Genomic DNA, 20,862 nt, shown 5'->3' with positions numbered 1-20,862 from the left:
CACAGTATTGGGTCGGGCCAGGGCAGGCTAGGGTAGTATAGGGGCAAGCTAGGGCAGTATATAGACAGGCAAGGATAGTACATAGACAGGCTATGGTAGTATATACACAGGCTAGGGTAGTATATGGACAAGCTAAAGTACTATACGGACAAGCTATGGTAGTATATGGACAGGCTAGGGTAGTATATGGACATGGTAGGGTAGTATATAGACAAGCTGGGGTAGTATATGGACAGGCTACGGTAGTATATGGACAGGCTGGGGTAATATAGGGGCAGGCTAGGGTAGTATAGGGGCAGGCTAGGGTAGTATATACACAGGCTAGGGTAGTATATGGACAGGCTAAGGTACTATACGGACAAGCTACGGTAGTATACGGACAAGCTGGGGTAGTATATGGACAGGCTGGGGTAGTATATGGACAGGCTGGGGTAGTATATGGACAGGCTGGGGTAGTATATGGACAGGCTGGGGTAGTATATGGACAGGCTGGGGTAGTATATGGACAGGCTGGGGTAGTATATGGACAGGCTAGGGCAGTATAGGGGCAGGCTGGGGTAGTATAGGGGCAGGCCGGGGTAGTATAGGGGCAGGCCGGGGTAGTATAGGGGCAGGCTAGGGTAGTATAGGGGCAGGCTAGGGTAGTATAGGGGCAGGCTAGGGTAGTATAGGGGCAGGCTAGGGTAGTATAGGGGCAGGCTAGGGTAGTATAGGGGCAGGCTAGGGTAGTATAGGGGCAGGCTAGGGTAGTATAGGGGCAGGCTAGGGTAGTATAGGGGCAGTCTGGGGTAGTATAGGGGCAGGCTAGGGTAGTATAGGGGCAGGCTAGGGTAGTATAGGGGCAGGCTAGGGTAGTATAGGGGCAGGCTAGGGTAGTATAGGGGCAGGCTAGGGTAGTATAGGGGCAGGCTAGGGTAGTGTATACACAGGATAGGGTAGTATAGGGGCAGTCTGGGGTAGTATATACACAGGATAGGGTAGTATATACACAGGATAGGGTAGTATAGGGGCAGGCTAGGGTAGCATAAGTGCAAGCTAGAGCTGTATAGTGAGTTCTGAGCATGACAGGTTATGCAACATTTGGCCATTCAGCAGATCAGCAGCAGCTACTAGAAAAAATGAATGAATGTCACAAAGAACAAACTTACAGTTTATTACCTCTCTGTTGCTCTCTCCCAGTGCTCCCCCAGTCTTCAGTGCCTAGCCTTGTGCATACACCAGAGCAGAAGAACATTGGCTGCTGGCGGAGCTGGTGCGGAAGGGATCTTTCATTGCTCTCTGGCTCCTGTAGGTACCCTGCCCCCGGCAGCACACACACCTGAGCTCTTCACGCGTGCTCAGGTGTTTAACAGCCGGTGTTAGACTGCGTGTGAGCACCTTCCTGACCGGCAACTATGAGTATGTGTGTTGAGGGCAGCAGGTTGGCCTTTTTACAGAGTCGCGGAGTGGCCCGGGGGCAGCTGTCACCCTGCCCCCCAGCCCAGTCTGCCCCTGGATGACACACAAAACTGCTGGGAAAAAAAATCTTCGTTGTCAATTTGCCGCCCCTCTCAAAGTGCTACCTGGACAGCTCGGCCCTGAGGTGACATCCGAGGTGTGTAAAGCCCTTGGGGACTAGATCTGAAGTCTGACCCTCTACTGTATGAGGGACCTTACAGAACATTGATACACTATTGCAGGGTGGACCATTTCCCGGGGGGGCTATTTTCCTATAATATAGTCTATTGCAATACAGTCCAACTAATTAGCCAAAGGTTAGGACAGGTTGTCTTGGGTAAGCCAAAAGGGCACCTTCACTCAATGGAACCGTCAGGTGGATAGTGGTAATGTCTGAAGTATTGTAGTGTCAGCAGGATAAACAAACGGAAATCTGTATATAGAGGAGCAACAGTTAAGCTGCTTGCAGGCTATAGTATAGAAGTAAAACAGTGGTGCAGATTAAGCAGCCAAGGGCAGGTGTTCAAGAACAATGAAAGGTATCTTCCCAAGCTGGCACAGTTAACTGTGATTTATCATACAGTGCAAATAAATAACCAGACGCTAGGATAGATTGTCTTGAATAAACCAAATAGTGGTCACTTTCGCTCTTACTGTAGCCTTGTAGTTACTGAAGGGCCACTATACAACTGAATTCTAGGCAGATATAAAAGGCACAAATAAATACAGTGCTGTATTTTTTAATATATAAATAAATGTGTTTTTTAAATGTAAGCTGTAACAGCCTCTTGCAGTCCCTGTACAGCAGGGCTAGAAAGAGGAAGCAGCACAAGGAGCAAATCGGTTCATGTGCTGACAACAAGCATGCTAAAAGGAGAGAGCATATTGACAGAGAGAGGAATTCATCACTGTGCTGCTTCTCCTTTCACTGTCCAGTCACAGGCTTGGGTGAGTAAAGGACAACCTGGGCTCTGAAGAAATGGGTTGAATGATGCTGGCCATCAGACTGAGGATATCTAGTGGCAGAAAAAAAAAAAAAAAGTATTGCGGGGAAATCTCAATTATTGTGTGTGACTCTGGGTGTGGTGGACACCATCCTTATTAATTATATCTGAAAAAACACAATTGCTCTTTATAGGACTTTTGAAGGCTGCTTCTAACCAAGAAATAAGATTTATAATAACATTTATCTTCTCGATTTAAAAGGTTTGAACCACATATATTACATCACATGTTACATAGTATAAAATATTGTACAAAATTGTGTTACAACATCATGAAGTGTGATCCAAAATGGTATCCCCCAGAGCTGATGATTTAGCTTGCAGTTGTTGGATTACTTATTGGTCCAATCAGCTTAGGGACTCCAACGGGTTTCAAAATATTTATAACAATTATCTTCTTCAGGGATAGGATACCACTCTGGAACATAAATTATATTTTACTATCCACATTTTGCAATTTATAGGTAATAGTTCAACCATCATGTATATACCTATAATATAGTATAATACAGTATAATATAGTACTTATAGCTATTATACTATGCTATAAGCCCTTGTACACACGGTCGGACATTCCGACAGAAAATGTCCGATCGGACCGTGCTGTTGGATAATCCGACTGTGTGTGAGCTCCATTGGACTGTTTCCGTTGGAATATCCGACGGACAAAGTTTTAGAGCTGGGCTATAACACTTTCCGACAACATGATCTGATCGGACTTTGTCCGATTGTGTGTAGAGAATTCCAATCGGACAAAGTGCCGCGCATGCTCAGATCAAATTCCTAGACCAAAGCTATTGGCTACTAGCCTGAACGTAGTCCAGTCGTAACGAAATAACGTCATCACGTTATGTACGATCGGCTTTTCCGACAACTTTGTCCGACCGTGTGTATGCAACACCAGTTTCGGACTAAATCCATCGTACAAAATCCGACGGATTTTGTTGTGGAAATGTCCGACCGTGTGTACAAGGGCTTAGGTATTCCAATTGTATTTTAAATAATGAGATTTTGAGCACATGCAATGTGGTATCTACATCTGATGGTACAGGGTTTAGTATTTCAACTACAGAGGTTGGTCTGGGCATGCCCCCCCCTTCCCCCCCATAAACATAGTACCATTGTTATGCCATGGAAATTGAATGAGAGACATTAGAATTTATTATCATTGTATATGCCTTAACAGCCTGCAGTATGAGTGGTGGTCTCAGCGTGCACTTATGGGGGTCCCGATGACTCGGAAGTCTACTTACATGGAACCAGGACTTTCCTTTTTCCATATGGACTAGTGTGACAAATTATGCAAGTTTTCTTTTTGTATCATGAAGATTGAACTAGTAAGTATAATTTTCAATATGTGGATAGTGATAGCAAAATGTAATTTATATTCCAAAGTGGTATCTTATCCCTGAAAGAGATAATTGTTATAAATATTTTGAACGTGTTGGAGTCCCTAAGCTGTGTGGGCCAACCACTAACTAATCCAATAACTGCAAGCTGTGCGGGATACCATTTGGATTACACTTCTTAATGTTGCAATCCAATTTTGTACAATATTTAAAACTATGTAACATGTGATGTAATAGCAGCGCCAGCTGGTGCTCAATATTTTGGGGGAGGGTGGCAAACAAACCCACCCCCCCACTCACACCGCCGCTACCCATTGCCACCAGCGCCCCCCCTCATTTGCACCGCTGCCGATGCCTCGGGAAGGCGGTGGCCTTACCTTGGGGGGTGTCCACCAGGTTCTCTAGCTTTGGTGCTCTGCGGCGAGATGGAGGCTGAACCGGGTCGGATCCAAGACAGGAGCGCCAGATGCCGCTGCGGCCAATACACGCTCCTGCCGGCCTTCTGACTGGGAGGACCCGCTCCAACAGGCGTTGCTTCTCCTCCTAGCCCACTTCACGATTGTCCAGGAGGAGAAGCAATGCCTGTTGAAGCGGGTCCTCCCAACCAGAAGCCTGGCAGGAGCGTGTATTGGCTGCAGTGGTATCCGCCGCTCCTGCCTTGGATCCGACTTGGCTAAGCCTCCACCTCGCTGCAGCTTCCCAATTGGCCAGGAGGAGAAGCAGGAAGACATTAGCAAATATTAATTTGCTAATACCACACAAGTGGGTGGGCTCGGGGCGCAGTGCTCTGCGCCCTTAGCCCACCCTTTTTTGAAGCCAATTGGAGCCTCAGGCTCTAATCATGTGCTTAAAAAAAAAAACCCCATTGAAATCCATGTGTCCGGTGCCCTGCATGTAGATCAGGGGCCGGGCGCATGGATTAGGGGGGGTGGCACTCCTGAACCCCGTATGGAGCGGCCACCACTGTGTAATAGATGTGGTTCAAACCTTTTAAATCCAGATTGAATGTGAATATTGCAGCAAAATATATATATTTTTTTTATCATTTAATGGGTTCTTAATTTTTATCTGGTTATTTTCGGCTGGAGTTCTGCTGTGAACTTGCACTTGGCAGGCGAGCATAGAATGCGTCAATCACAAGAGAATTCTGCGAATTTCATTCCTAAATCATTTCCAGCTTGAAGTCCTGACAAGCAGCAGAAGTTTCCAGAACAGTTTTGTAGCGCTGTGACATTCAAGGCTATTTCACAGCAGGGATTTTAATAAAACCAGAATTCCTCACACCGTCCGGCTCCCTGACAACACGTCTCCACGCTCAAACGTTTGCTCACACTCCTCTACTTTTACTCCCAGCTCCCTCTTAATTACCCTCAGGCAAGAAACTGAGAGTGTCAGAAAAACCTGCTGTATTAAATATTGAAATGCTGCTTTTGCAACGGCACCAGCAAAGGGAAGGAGAGGAGGAGTGGGAGCCGGAGAGGAGATTTCATTCTGTCTGGAACCTGCCATGGTGCTGATATCAGCCGCAACGGTGGAAAAAAGAAAAAGAGATTAGATTTTTATCACAAGGTGAAAGCACCGTCACCCGTTCTAAAATAATTTGTGACATTTCAGTTACGCGGCTCTGCTTCCTTGGATTGGCTTCAACTAAAAAAAAAAAAAAATGCATTGAAGTGGAACTGCGGTAAAAAAAAAAAAAAAAAAAAAAAAAAAAAAAAAAAAAAAAAGGATTTCTCTAACAGTAATGCCTTAGTCACACTTGCTCAAAATACTGGCGTTTAACAAACGCATCTATAGCGTTAATGCACATTGTTAGTGGAGTCTGATGCACGTTTAACACTTAAGGTCCAGGCCTTATTCTCACACTTTTTGTTTAGTAAAAATCTTTTTTTTTGCTAGAAAATTACTTGGAACCCCCAAAAATTATATAATATTATATATTTTTTTTAGCACAGGCCCTGGAGCAGGGGTCTCCAAACTTTCTAAAGAAAGGGCCAGTTTAATGTCGACTTTAGGGAGGCCAGATTGTGCTCAGTGGGAGTAAACAATGCCTGATCTCTGGTATTAGGGGGAGAAATAGTTGGTGTCCGTGGGAAGGATTAAAGAAGAAATTGGTGGATGATGGACTTTATAGGCATAACACAAGTATATCTTAACCGCTTCAGCCCCGGAAGATTTTACCCCCTTCCTGACCAGAGCACTTTTTGCTATGCGGCACTGCGTCGCTTCAACAGACAATTGCGCGGTCGTGCGACTTTGTTCCCAAACAAAATTTACGTCCTTTTTTTCCCACAAAGAGCTTTCTTTTGGTGGTATTTGATCGCATCTGTGGTTTTTCTTTTTTGCGCTATAAACAAAAAAAGAGCGATCATTTTAAAATAAAACATAATATTTTGTACATTTTGCTATAATAAATATCCCCATTTTTTTTTTAAAAAAAAGCTATTTTTTTTCTCAGTTTAGGCCGATATATAGTCTTCTTTTTGGTAATAAAAATCGCAATAAGCTTATATTGATAGGTTTGCGCAAAAGTTATAGCATCTACAAAATAGGGGATAGATTTATAGCAGTTTTGTTATTATTTTTTTTACTAGTAATGGCGGCAATCTGCGATTTTTATCGGGACTGCGACATTATGGCGGACACGTCGGACAATTTCAACACATTTTTGGGACCATTGGCATTAATACAGCGATCAGTGCTATAAAATGCATTGATTACTGTAAAAATGTCACTGGCAGTAAAGGGGTTAACACTAGTGTGTGTTCTAACTGAAGAGGGGATGGGATTGTCTAGGGGAGATGACAGATTGCTGTTCATACTCTTTATGAACAGATGATCTGTCTCTTCTCTCCTCACAGTCCCGTGGATGCTGGGACTATGATCTCATAAGAAGCAGGGTCACCACGTGACATCACCCAGTGACCCCGCCCCTTATGCCTATATAAGTCGCCGCATACCATGTCCACAGCATTACAGTGGGAGAGAGCGTTGTGTCAACATCGGAAGAAAAGAAGAAGGAAGAAGGAAGAAGGAGAAGAAGAGGAAGGAGAAGAAGAAGAAGGTGGCAGCAACAGCGAAAACCGCGCCCCTCCGCTAGCAAAAGAGCGGCAAAAGAGCAGAAGATAGCCAAGGGGCCCGGCGAGAAATCCCCCGAAGTCGGAAGAAGACCCCCGGAGCTGCCTAATAAACTACTTTAAAAACCTGTGTAGTGTATTTTTTGTACGATGTACCCCATACTCATTCACATAGGGTGGGGGGCCGGGATCTGCTGGCCCCCTTATTAAAGGGGGCTCCCGGATTCCCATAAGCCCCCTGCCCACAGACCCCGACAATCAATAGCCAGGGTTGTCGGGAAGAGGCCCTTGTCCTCATCAACATGGCGACCAGGTACTTTGGGGTAGGGGGGCTACAGGGCGCCCCCCTTCCCCAAAGCACCCACCCCCCATGTTGAGGGCATGCGGCCTGGTACGGTTCAGGAGGGGGGGGGGCGCTTGCTCGTCCCCATCCCCTTTCCTGACCAGCCAGGCTGCGTGCTCGGATAAGGGTCTGGTATGGACTTTGGGGGGACGACGTTTTTCAGCTATGGGGTTACCCTTAAAACCCATACCAGGCGACGGGGCTCGCAAGGTGTCAATCTCGTCAATGGAGGCGGCGAGATCGACTTCCTTCTCTAGTCCCGTCGTACCTGAAGTCACGTTCAAAATGAATGGACTTTAGTCCGTGTGTTGGCAAGTCCGGCGGACCGCCGCCAAAAGTCCGCCGCATTGTCCGCCGGATTTAGTCCGATCGTGTGTACGGGGCATTAGTCTAACTCAGGGAGAAGAATAGTGCCCCATTTTTTTTGTTGTCAGTGGAAGGAATTATGCCCCATCATTGGTGTCAGTGGAAATAGTGCTCCAATCAATTGATTCCTACCATTGGTATCAATGGCAGGAATCAGGGTGCAGGAATCAGGGTGCATATAAATGATTTTCTTTTTTTTAAATCTGATTTATTTTTTTATTTAAAATGAGATTTTTGGATTTAAATAGATTTTTTTTTATTTTTATCAAATGTATTTTAATAGAATGCTTTTGGAGTAAAAAAAAAATCTAAGGCTCAGTTTACACATAAACCAGCCGCAGATCGCACAGCAACGCTGTGCATCCCCATTCTCAGGTTCAGGGTCGAATCTTTGCCTGAATTCGGCCCTGAAATGGAGCTAAAGACTAAGGCCGCGTTCACACGGGCGGATTGTCTGCCCAACTTAGTCCGCTGAACCGTGTTTCAGCGGACAATCCGCTCGTGTGTGGGCTTCAGCGGACAGTCTGACGGACTTAGTCTTTCGGAATTTCCGTAATTTTGTCCGTCCAAACTTGGTTTCAGCGGACAGTCCGCTCGTGTGTAGGCAAGTTGGACGGACTAAGTATGGCGCATGCTCAGAAAGGATTTACACGGCCGAAGGTTGCATTGCAGTGTATTGGACGTCGTTTTTCTAGTCCCATCGTACGTGCTGTACACGTCATCGCGCAAGTTTTCAGCGGACTGTCTGTTCATCGTGTGTGGTCAAGTCCGTTCATTCAAAAGTTGAACGGACTGTCTGTCGGATTGTCTGACGAACTTAGTTGGGCAGACAATCCGCCCGTGTGTACGCAGCCTTACAGTGTTTCTGTGCAGTGCACGCCGCAGTCCCCCAGGTAATATGTGAACTGGCTCCATAGAGAGCCGGTCACATTCTCCTGCTATGTGAATTGGATGTGGGGAGAAACCCACATCCAATTCACATAGGTGTGAACCCAGCCTGAAAGATGGTTTTCTATTTAAGATACATTAATAATTTTGTTTATTCAGTATGAAATGGAGCTTAGTTATGTAGCATGAGGCTGTATATTCTGTAATATTTACATTTGTGGTAAATTTATTCAATGAATCCAAGCTCTGCAAGCTGAGATAACATGCACTGCATTGATGCATTCACACAATTTCACAGTAACCATGAGATAAAACAAAGTTCAGGAATGTTCCTTTATCCCATTGTGTTGCAAATCTATGTACACTACAAACTGTATGATTGAATTGGTTCTGATATCGCTGTTTTACTAACCTGACAGCTTATTATTCTAAATAGGAATACTTCATTTTGTTTGCAAATATTAAAGATTCTAACTACCAGCAAGAAGGAGTCCTCATATTTAAAGAGCACCTGTCATATCAGATCCATCATGGCAGCGCCTGTTAGCGGGCATCCACTCACCTGCTGCTGCCACATCCCTCACCCTGTGTGTCACTGCCATATCACCAGCCGTCCCATTAACCGCTTCCGAACCAAGATGGCGTCCCTGCGCGAGCCGTCATAGCTGTATGTTGGGCTCTTTAAGATGCTTTAGCAGGCGGGATGACCGTCGGGCACCCGCAATCACTAGCGACAGAGTGAGAACCAGGATCTGTGTGTGTAAGCACCTAAATCCTGGTTCTCTCAGGGGAGAGGAGACAGATCGTGGGTTCATACTAAGTAGGAACACTGATCGGTCTCCTCCCCTAGTCAGTCCCATCCCCCCCACAGTTAGAACACACCTAGGGAACACAGTTAACCCCTTGATCACCACTAGTGTTAACCCCTTCCCTGACAATGACATTTATCCAGTCAAGTAGTGGCTATTTTTAGCTCTGATCGCTGTATAAATGTCACTGGTCCCAAAAAAGTGTCAAAAGTGTCTGATCTGTCCCGATAAAAATCGCTGATCACCGTCATTACTAGTTAAAAAATAATAATAATAAAAATGCCATAAACCGATCCCCTATTTGTAAACACTATAACTTTTGCGCAAACCAATCAATATACGCTTCTTCTTTTTTTTTTTTTACCAAAGATATGTAGAAGAATACATATCGGCCTAAACTGAGCAAAAAATTTGTTGTTTTTTTTTTTTTTTTTTGGTGATATTTATTACTAGCAAAATGTACAAAATATTGTGTTTTTTTTTTTTTTTATTCGCTCTTTATTTGTTTATAGCACATAAAAAGAAGCATATAAAATATAGCTCTATTTGTGGGGAAAAAGGGACGCAAATTTCGTTTTTTTTCATCGCACGACCATTGCAATTGTCAGTGCCAAATTGTAAAAAGTGCTCTGGCCAGGAAGGAGGTAAAATCTTCCGGGGCTGAAGCGGTTAAGTTACTATAATAATGACTTAAAGAAATAAAAGGTTTTTGTATTTCTTCAGTATATGCTGCTGTGATACCTTAAGCTTTTTCTAAAAGGTCCCAGAATAATTGAAAGTAAGGTATCCTTCAAATAAACTATAACCTTCTTATTTTTCATTTCTAGTGTGATATTTGATCAAGCATTAGGGACTCGGACGGTAGAGACTTTACATCTTATATACAAAGAACTAAAATAGTCTCATTAAGCCACGCAGACTCCTTTTCTCTGCAGGGCCCAGGTAGTAGCTCCATAAGTGTCAATAATGCATCTGGTTTGTCACTTTTAATCTTTTAATTACATCGCCTTGCTGTGCGTTCTCCTGCACGCCAAGCACTTTGTCGGAGCTGTAGGCAACTTCCTGCTGAAAATCCTCAGAGCTTGTGTAAAAACCCAGCCGGGCTTTGTTCACAGAAAACTCGGTGACATTTCACAAATGACGGAAGTGCTTCCAACTCTGCACACTCATCTCTGCTCTTCCCGGTACAAATGGAAGGCTTTTCAGGCTGTGCCAGTGTCTGCTAATCGTTCTTTTTTTTACCCAGGTCCATCTGCCGAGGATTCTTAAAGTGAACCTGTGCTGTGTTCAGGCAAGGCAAAAGCAATAGGTTCTTTTACCCTAGGTTCACACCTATATGTTTTAGTGCGTTTTGCTGTGTGCGGAAGCGCACTACAGTCCATTTAACACGGTTTCCTATGGTACACGTTCACACGTATGCGTTTTGAGGCCGGTGCATTTTTGGACAGGGTCGGGGACTTTTTTTCCCGCATTTTGCGTGTAATAGACTTTAAAGGAATCACGCCAGAAACACAAGCGTGTGTTTGTGATACAATTTTTGATGTGTTTTGCATTTTGTTTTTTCTGTTTAAACACAGTATATAGCTGGTTGCTAAGGAGTGAGCCAGAAAGCAGGCCACTGCGTCCTTAACAGCTGAATGTACAAAAAAAATTGCCAGCAAAAATGAAAAATTGCGGGAAAAACAGCGTGGGGTCCCCCCCCCCAGGTCCATACCAGACCCTTCGTATTCTAGCATGGTTTCAGAGGACCAAAATGTTTTAGCAAATGGCTGGGGTCCCCTCAAAATCCATACCAGACCCTTATCCAAGCATGCAGGTCAGGAAAGGGAGGGGGCGAGAACAAGCGCCCCCTTCCTCCTGAACCATACCGGGCCACATGCCCTCAACATGGGGGGATGGGTGCTTTGGGGTGGTGGTCAGAGCCAAAGCACCTTGCCTCCATGTTGATGGGGACAAGGGCCTCTTCCCCACAACCCTGGCCAGTGGTTGTGGGGGTCTGCGGGCAGGGGGCTTATCGGAATCTGGAGGCCCCCTTTAAAAAAGGAGGTCCCTGGACCCTCCCCCCCACCATGTGAGTGAGTATGGGGTACCCATATCCATTCACTCCAAAAAGCAGTGAAATGTTTAAAAAAACGAGCTGGTTTTTGGTCCTTTATTAAAAGATAAAAATTACCCCCATCGTAGCTCCAACGTGTCTTCTTTCTTCGGTACCAATGTCTTATTCTTCTGGTAGCTTCTTCTCCCTCCGATGCAGTCTTCTACCTGAGCTGTCTTCTTCCTCACTGTTGGTTACCTGCTAAAAACAAAAAAGGCTGATCTTCTTCTTCCACGTGATGTCACAAGCGGCGGGCTCTCTGGGTGATGTCACTGGATGGCCACACCCCATGCCTATATAAGAAATGCCAGAAAGTGGGTGACAACACAACAGAGGAAGACAGCCTTAAAGTTCAGCCTTTTTTTGTTTTTAGCGGGTAACCGGCGGCGAGGAAGAAGACATCTCGGGGGTGAAGACTGCGCCAAGGGAGAAGACTGCACCGGAGGGAGAAGAAACTACCGGAGGAAGAAGACATTGGTACAATATAATTATTATCATGGAAGAGTTAAACAAAAAAGCAGCCCAATCTGCAATATTCACCCCCTCTTCAGTGCTGTGTCCTGCAGGCATACCATCCATAGATCCAGCACTGGCCTTCTCCACTGGTCAACCCTTTTCTTGTGAGCTAAGGATGTCTATAACTTGCCTTTCAGGGGATTTACTGAAACCATGCTGGACTCCAGAAGTTTGCTGCAGGAAACGGTGCAGAAGTCATTACATAGCACCGTTCTTCGCAACATTAAGGATCACCAAGTGCAAGAGGAAAGAAGACCCATGACATCATGTAACCAGACTGAAGAGTGCAGGATTTAAAGAGGAATTCCAGGCTACCACCTAACTAGCTTTAAAACTGTCCCCTCCCTCTCCTAACACCTATGCTAACTAACCTGTTTAAGAAAGATGTATATACTTACCTATTTGTAGCACCCTCCATGCTGGTCATGTGATTTACATTGCCTTTAAAAAGTATTCATACCCCTTGACATTTTCCACATTTTGTAATGTTACAACCAAAAACTTAAATGTATTTTATTGGGATTTTATGTGATAGACCAACACAAAGTGGCACATAATTGTGAAGTAGAAGGGAAATGATAAATGGTTTTCAAAATATATTTTAGAAATAAATATCTGAAAAGTGTGGGGGGCATTTTTATTCAGCCGCATTTACTCTGATACCCCTAAATAAAATCTAGTGGAACCAATTGCCTTTAGAAGTCACCTATTTAGTAAATAGAGTCCACCTGTGTGTAATTTATTCTCAGTATAAATACAGCTGTTCTGTGAAGCCCTCACAGGTTTTTTGGAGAACCTTAGTGAACAAACGGCATCATGAAGGCCAAGGAAACACCAGACAGGTCAGGGATAACATTGTGGAGAAGTTTAAAGCAGGGTTAGGTTATAAAAAAAATATCCCAAGCTTTGAACATCTCACTGAGCACTGCTCAATCCATCATCCAAAAATGGAAATAGTATAGTTGCAAACCTACAAGACATGACCGTCCACTTAAAATAACAGGCTGGGCAAGGAGAGCATTAATCAGAGAAGCAGCCAAGAGGCCCATGGTAATTCTGGGGGAGCTGCAGAGATCCACAGCTCAGGTGGGAGAATCTGTCCACAGGACAACCATTAGTTGTGCACTACTCAAATCTGGACTTTAGAGTAGCAAGAAGAAAGCGATTTTTGAAAGAAAGCCATAAGAAGTCCCGTTTGCAGTTTGTGAGAAGCCATGTGGGGGACACAGCAAACATGTGGAAGAAGATGCTCTAGTAAGATGAGACCAAAATGTAACTTTTTGACCTAAATGCAAAACACTATGTGTGGCAGAAAACTAACACTGCACATCCCCCTGAACATACCATCCCCACTGTGAAACATGGTGATGGCAGCATCATGTTGTGGGGATGCTTTTCTTCAGCAGGGACAGGGAAGCTGGTCAGAGTTGATGGGAAAATGGATGGAGCCAAATACAGGACAATCTTAGAAGAAAACCTTAGAGTCCGCAAAAGACTTGAGACTGGGGTGGAGGTTCACCTTCCAGCAAGGCAATGACCCTACACATACAGCCAGAGCTACAATGGAATGGTTTAGATCAAAGCATATTAATGTGTTAGAATGGCCCAGTCAAAGTCCAGACCTAAATCCAATTGAGAATCTGTGGCAAGACTTCAAAATTGTTGTTCAGAGACGCTCTCCATCCTATCTGATAGAGCTTGAGCTTTTTTGCAAAGAAGAATGGGCAAAAATGTCCCTCTCTAGATGTGCAAAGCTGTTAGAGACATCCCCAAAAAGACTTGCAGGTGTAATTGCAGTGAAAGGTGGTTCTACAAAGTATTGACTCAGGGGGGCTGAATACAAATACACACCACACTTTTCACATATTTGTAAAAAACTTTGAAAAACATTTTTCTTCCACTTCACAATTATGTGTCACTTTGTGTTGGTCTGTTACATAAAATCCCAATAAAATACATTTCAGTTTTTGGTTGTAACATGACAAAATGTGGAACATTTCAAGGGCTATGAATATTTTTTCAGGTACTGTAGCTCCTCTGTGTCAGCCCGAAGCAGATGCAAGGGAGATGAGGGGGTGCAGACAACGGATGGGCCATTAAAGCCTATGGGTGATGTCACTGTTCCAGGCTTTACTAGCTGCTGCCATTGGCTGACACAGGGGAGATCATGTGACCAAACTGCAACCGCTGTAATTTTCTGTAAAATGAAATACAATATGCCAACCTGGAGGCCTTCTGTATGTTGTTGGTATACTGAACGCCACCAAAAAGGTCATTTACAAATCTGCTACAAAGTTTGTTGCGATAGGCATGGATCACAAAGGGTGATTGTTTGTTTTTTTCTTAACAAAAATGGAGTTACACTTTAAAGTGGAGCTCCACCCGAATTTAAACCGCTATGCCCCTAAGATTGTAATAGGGTGTAATTTAATTATATCCCCATTACCTTGCTGCTACTGTCTTCTCTTTGTTTTTTTTTTCAATTTCCTGGTCTCCTGTAGTCTCCAGATATGGGCGGTGCGGCTGCGGATAGGAGCAGGGTTTCAGCGGCAGCTCTGAACTTCCATTTGGCCGCTGTCAGCGCTCGGATTTGTTTGATCTGCGCATGCGCGAGATCGGTGCTTGAACGGACGGTGCATGCTGGGATATCAGCAGCACAATGTCCTGGAAGAGAATGCCTGTGGTCTTCACATGCCCACAGACAAAATGGAAACCGTCAGGAGACGATTTTATAAACTTGGAAAAAGTCGGAAAAACGGCAGCATGGGAGTTTTAGCATGGCACAAGTAAGTGGAACTATTCAAAATCGTACTCCTTGTCATTTCCCCCCAGAAAAAAAAAAAACGGCGGTGGAACCCCCGCTTTAAGGCATGCTTCAGAAATGAAGTTCAGAAATAAAGCAGCTGTATAGTTTGAAAGGCACTAAGGCCTGATTCACATCTATGCATGTGGCTTTTGAGCGCTTTTGCACTGCTTTTTGCTCCATTTGCTAAATTTTTTACTCAGATTTTGCAGTGATTGTTGTTTTGCCTTTTTTTATGCTTTGTTTTTGTAAAATTTGTTGTTGGGCAGATTAAAAAACGTAAAGCACAAATTGCGATAAAAACGCACTACATGCTTTTCTGCAGCTTCTCCATTGAAGGCTATTGAACCAGAAAGGCAAACAAAAAGCAGCGTTTTGCATTTAAAAAAAGTCCCTGACCCCTTCCAAAAACACAGAGGCACAAAAATGCATGGATGTGAACGTGTTGCATAGGAACCCATGTTAAAAAAAAAATGTCCTGCGATTCTGCAAAAAGCATTAAAAAAAAACGCATTGGACATACACTCTCTGTGATTTGATTTATACTACTGTACGATTTTGTACCATCTTTTGTACTGAATAAAAAAGTTTGTAAACAAAAAAAAAAACGCATTGATGTAAATGGAGCCCTAGAGAGAATAAGGTATGGGTAAATCTTGGCCATTTTGACCATTTTAAACTTGTGTTCCTTTTTTTTTTTTTTTTGGCTGAAATTTTCCTTTAGGCGTTTAGCATTTCTGTAAATATGCAGCTCCAATTGGAGTGCATTACCTGGATCATTTATCCTCTGATGCAAACGGAATACTTCTCATTTGGCTGCATGCACAGCTCTAAAGGATATTGGCAGAGCAGGCAGATCTGTAAAAACAGAAGATGAGGCTGCTCTGTATTCATTAAGCCACTGAACACTATGAATCACATGGAAACGGCACAATCTCTGCGAACGCTTGGAAGGGAGAGAACTGAAACGATGTCATTGTAATTTCACTGAAAATGTGGGGGCATTCGTGTTACAGTGAGAAAATATTTGACTGGCTGCATTTCTGGAATATTTTCGGCTCCTCTTCGTTTGTGGCATCTGTCAGCCCTGCACAATCCTAAAAGTTTGGCAATGAAAATGAATCAGACAGCTTGGAGGCTGTTTATAAGAACGCATGGGCCATTGAGAGAGGTCAGATTGAGACATGTTAGTCCCCGAAGCCCAAGCTGCTGCCAAACGCAAGATCTGTCCAGAGCGTGGAATTAACGGATAGAAAATGTTTATCTGTTAATTGGGTTCAACTTTCATCTCCGATGTCTCCAAAATTAGCTCAGAAAAAAAGACTATTTTCTATACGGTCTTTCTGAAAATTCATGCCAATGGGCCATTGTGGTTGTCCTACCTGGAGGACTAAGGCGCAGCAATGGAGCTACAAATAAACCCACTGGACGGTGGAGTAGCTACAATAGAATAGGCTCCAGCTTGCCATACACTAGTAGAACCTTCGTATAAAAATTTAAAGTGGAAGTAAACCATTCTATCGTTTTCAGTCAAGGAAGCTGCCATCTTGGCCTCTAATGATTCTTCAACTGCCATAATGCTGCACATGTGATCAGTTATGAAACCAGCCATTGGATGGTTTGAAAGTTTGGTTGAGAGCACAACCAATGTGAAAGTTAGCATTTCCAGTATGCCGGGAATGTAAGTGTTTTTTTGAAACTGGGTTTACTATCACTTTAAGGTTTCAGAATGTTTGTTACATTTTCTAATGCAGTGTTCCTTTTTTCAGCCAAGGCACCCTTTAAAAATGATGGACAGTCTGAAGTGACCTCTCACAGGAGATCCGCTATTGCGGCCCTTTTATTCTATAGTAGCTTATTAGGATCTCAGGGGTCATAAACTTTACGAACCGCCACCTACTCTTACCCCTACTCGGGATGCTGGTTTAACTGACAATCTGATGTTGTGATTATTACTGTACTATGCATCATCCTGTGCTCTTTATTGGAAATGCTTTGTTCTCTTTTTTATTCCCTTTTTTTTTTTTTTTTTGTTGATCCCCTCTTGTTTCTGTTCCCCTTTTGTTTTTCTGTTTGCAATTAATAAAACTGTCAGTTTTCAAAAAAAAAAATTATGGACAGTCTCAAGGCGCCCTTTACAAATTATGGACAGTCTCAAGGTACCCTTTAAAAATTATGGATAGTCTCGAGGCATCCCATTTTAAAAAGTAAAAACGATTCTAATAGTTTTAACATAATGCAGCAACATCCACAAGACCAAGTAGGATACCCAACGTTAGAAATGTTCCAAAGCAAATAAACATTCCCAAAAGTCCCGCAAGCAGCATCTTTGGGGCGGTCCTGCCCATTGAAATGATCGGCTGCTAGTGGGAGTTAAAAGTGCAGCGCTAGTGGCTGAAAAGCGTTGCTAAAACTACAGCAAAGCCCTGTTAAAACTAGCGCGCTTTACTGCTAATGCGGCACCAGTTTGAAAGGGGTCTTAGCCCTTGTACACACGGTCGGAGATTCCGACGGAATGTGTCCTATCGGAACGTCTTGTCGGATATTCCGACTGTGTGTGGTCTGCATCGGACTGTTCCCGTCGGAATATCCGACGGACCAACTTTTCCAACTTGCCGGTAAAATTCTCAGACAAAAATGCTCCTATCGGACATACTCCGATCATGTGTAGCCTACTCCGACGGACAAAGTGCCACGCATGCTCAGATCAAATTCCTAGACCAAAGCTATTGGCTACTAGCCTGAACGTAGTCCCGTCATAAACGAAAGAACGTCATCACGTTCTGTACAATCAGATTTTCAGACAACTTTGTCCGACCGTGTGTATGCAATTACTCTGACGGATTTGGTTGTCGAAATCTCCGACCGTGTGTACAAGGACTTACTGTCTACATGCACTCACTCCTTCATGAGCTACACATCATTGATCAGGACTGGGATGGCTGCCTCTAATCTCCACTAGGGGAGAAGGTCCTACCCATTTCTGAGCACAGTTTCTTGATTCCACCCCCATCCACCTCCCAGTACCACTCCTTTTAGAGATTACAGAGCCAGGTATCATTTTGTGGTGCTAAGTATTTTGTATAGAAATTGTACATGATAGCAAGAAAAACAGTAAGAGCCCTATCACACTGCCAGCATGGGGACGGTAAAGTACCACTAGTTTTAGCGGTGCTTTACTGCCATTTTTGCGGTGCCAAAGGTCTGCCTTTAACCCCTGCTATCGGCCGAATAAAGGGTTAAAAGCGCCCGCAAAGCACCGTTGGGAGGGCGCTTTGCAGGTGCTTTCGCTGCGCTGTCCATTGATTTCAATGGGCAGGGGCGCTTTAGGAGCAGTGTATACACCGCTCCTAAAGTGCCCCAAAGAAGCTGCTTGCAGGACTTTTTTTGACATCCTGCCAGTGCACCGCCCCAATGTGAAAGCACTCGAGATTGCAGATGAGGATTTTTTCAGGTGCTTTACAGGAGCTATTTTTAGCGCTAAGGCGCCTGAAAAATGCCTCCAGTTTGAAATAAGTCTTAAATGGATCCCCTGCAGCCAGCTACAATAGACCTTCCCCAACATCAATAGATTTCCCCCAGCAAAAACAGACCTTAAGCAGCAACAACAGATCTCCCAGCAGTCAGTATTAAAGACCCCTCCGTCAACAGCAGATACCTTCCAGCAACAACTGACCACCAGCAAACCAGATTCCTTTCACACTGGGGCCGCAGGCACGTACGCTGTTTAAGCGTCACTTTTCGGCCGCTAGCGGGGCGCATTTAACCCCAAAGAAGGGGGTTAAAAACTCCCGTGTTGCAGTGCTTCCCATTAATTCCAATGGGCCGAGTGTTTTGGGAGAGCTAAATAAAGCGTTCCCAAACCGCCCCAAAGATGCTGCTTGCAGCACTTTTCTGAACATCCCACTAGTGCACCGCCCCAGTGTGAAAAGTAACACTTGAATGAACGGGAGGCAGTTTTCAGGCGCTTAGCAGAGGCTATTTCCAGTGCTAAAGTGCCTGAAAACCACCCCAGTGTGAAAGGGGTATTGCAGTACTTTAATAAACATGCCCCACTCATATGTTTGCTTAAAGCCTATATATTTCAAGGTCAGACACTTTCCCTTAGGGTGAAGGGGTGGGTTCTTTCTCTGCTGCATATGTAAGCCGATATCTCCTGCCTTTCAGATCTAGTGTTTTCTCAGCAACGGAGAGCTGCTGTTTATTTGGGAGTGCACCGCCTATTGATCTCAAAAGCTAAATATGAACTTTTCATATCTAAAATTTCATGTTGACCTGATTAAAAAGTAATATTTTTATTTCTGATCATAAGTCATACATTATGAAAAACACACGCACAACATTATGAAAAACACACTATGTCCCCTTTAAGCACACAACTCATTTAAGTATACAAAGGTTACCTGGTCCCGATGGGTCCTTTAAACTTTGGATCAAACTTCCTTGGTTCACCTACAATAAAGAAACAAAAATAAAGTTAACTTAATAAACAAAAGAACTAAAATTACAACTCATAATTAAGGCTAGTCATATACGATCACATGGTATCTATATTTTCGAAGCAAAGGGCCAGTTTACTGTCTCTTAGACTTTAGGCAACCAGGGGGGGCACCCTGTGGCCAGTGGGAGTAGAAAATGCCCCAGTATCAGTGGGTATAAACCATAGGTGTCCGCAGAACTTTTTTCAGGGGGGGGGGGGGGGGCATCATTTTAAGGCCATCCGTGCCCCGCCCCTTTTTGATAATGACATGAAGGGGAGGGGCTTAGTCATCATATAAAGCACAAGCATGGAAAGGTTTGAGAAACCTGATGCAAAAGCTTAATAGAGGGATCAAGCTGCCATTGTCTGATTAGCCCCTAAACACGCCCTTGTAAATTATCTCATGAAATTACACTTAAAAGTTTTATGCACAATTAAGGTTCCAAAAATAAATATTAACAACAACTTTAATAATATTAACATAGCCTATTAATGCCCATCAGTGCAGCCTATTAGTGTCCATCAGTGCAGCCTCAACAGTGCCCATCAGTGCAGCCTATCAGTGCCGATCAGTGCCCATCAGTACAGTCTCATCAGTACCCATCAGTGCAGCCTCATCAAAGCAGCGTATCAGTTCCGCCTCATCAGTGGCCATCAGTGCAGCATATCAGTGGCCATCAGTGCAGCCCATCATTGCCCATAAGTGTAGCCTATCATTGCCCATAAGTGTAGCCTATCATTGCCCATAAGTGTAGCCTATCATTGCCCATAAGTGTAGCCTATCATTGCCCATAAGTGTAGCCTATCATTGCCCTTCAATGCAGCCCATCCTTACAGTGTATTATTGCCCATCAGTGCAGCGTATCATTTCCCATCAGTGCAGCATACCATTGCCCATCAGTGCAGCGTATCATTGCCCATACATGCAGCATAGTATTGGCCATCAGTGCAGCATATCAGTATCCATCAATGCAGCCTATCATTGCCCGTATGTGCAGCCTCATCAGTGCCCAGCAATGCATTAGCGAGGAATCAGGAGGGTCTGCCGGACAGATGACACAGAGCGGGGATCTCCCGCTGAGACGCGGCTTGTATATGAATAGTCGCCACTGTTAAAGTCCTGCCTCCTAGACCAGCTACGGTAATAGACAGCACACTGGTCCAATGCCAGTCTAGGAGGCAGGACTTTGTTTGACAGCGGCCGGTGTTCTGCCTAATACAGTCCGCCCATCAAATGCTGTCCGCTCCGTACTGCGCATGCGCAGTACGGAGCAGCCGAAGCTTCGGAAAAACACCGAAGTTGAACGGCGCCTGCGCCGTGAGTGGAGGAGGTAGCCCCACTATCCAAGCGGACATAGGGTAGTGAATTTTAGAGGGCCCCTCGCGGGCAAGCTTCGCTCGCCACGCTTCCGGCTCGGCCTCGCTCCGCTCGGCTCTTTTTTATTCTAACTCTATGTCCACTTGGATAGTGGGGATAGAACCTGGACTCACGGCGCAGGCGCCGTTCGTCCTCGGCAATTTTTGGAATGTGTGTTCCTGTGTACTGCGCATGCGCAGTATGCAGGGGACAGCATCTGATGGAGGACACTATTTTACAAGACACCGGCATCTCGGCAGGAGATCCCCGCTCTGTGTCATCTGGCTGCCTGATCGTTCTGACAGTTTCCTGGATGATCGAAGCAGTGCAGGACATCA

General features: G+C 44.5%; 1 protein-coding gene across 5 annotated transcripts in view; it reads right to left on the bottom strand.

The window, feature by feature from the left end:
• SLC44A5 (solute carrier family 44 member 5) overlaps window positions 1–20,862 on the bottom strand; it is a 293,848-nt gene that overhangs the window by 155,138 nt on the left and 117,848 nt on the right. For all 5 annotated transcript variants that reach the window (XM_077450433.1, XM_077450434.1, XM_077450436.1 and 2 more), the window contains exon 2: window positions 19,091–19,139. In XM_077450433.1, the coding sequence (XP_077306559.1) occupies window positions 19,091–19,139 (49 nt within the window). The remainder of the gene's footprint in view (window positions 1–19,090; window positions 19,140–20,862) is intronic.

The sequence above is a fragment of the Lithobates pipiens genome, unplaced genomic scaffold, assembly GCF_037356315.1.
Source record: "Lithobates pipiens isolate NorthernLeopardFrog02 unplaced genomic scaffold, aLitPip1_a1.2 Scaffold_23, whole genome shotgun sequence".
Classification (NCBI taxonomy): domain Eukaryota; kingdom Metazoa; phylum Chordata; class Amphibia; order Anura; family Ranidae; genus Lithobates; species Lithobates pipiens.
Note: the sequence above shows the minus strand (reverse complement) of the source record. Positions and strands in the feature narration are given on the sequence as shown.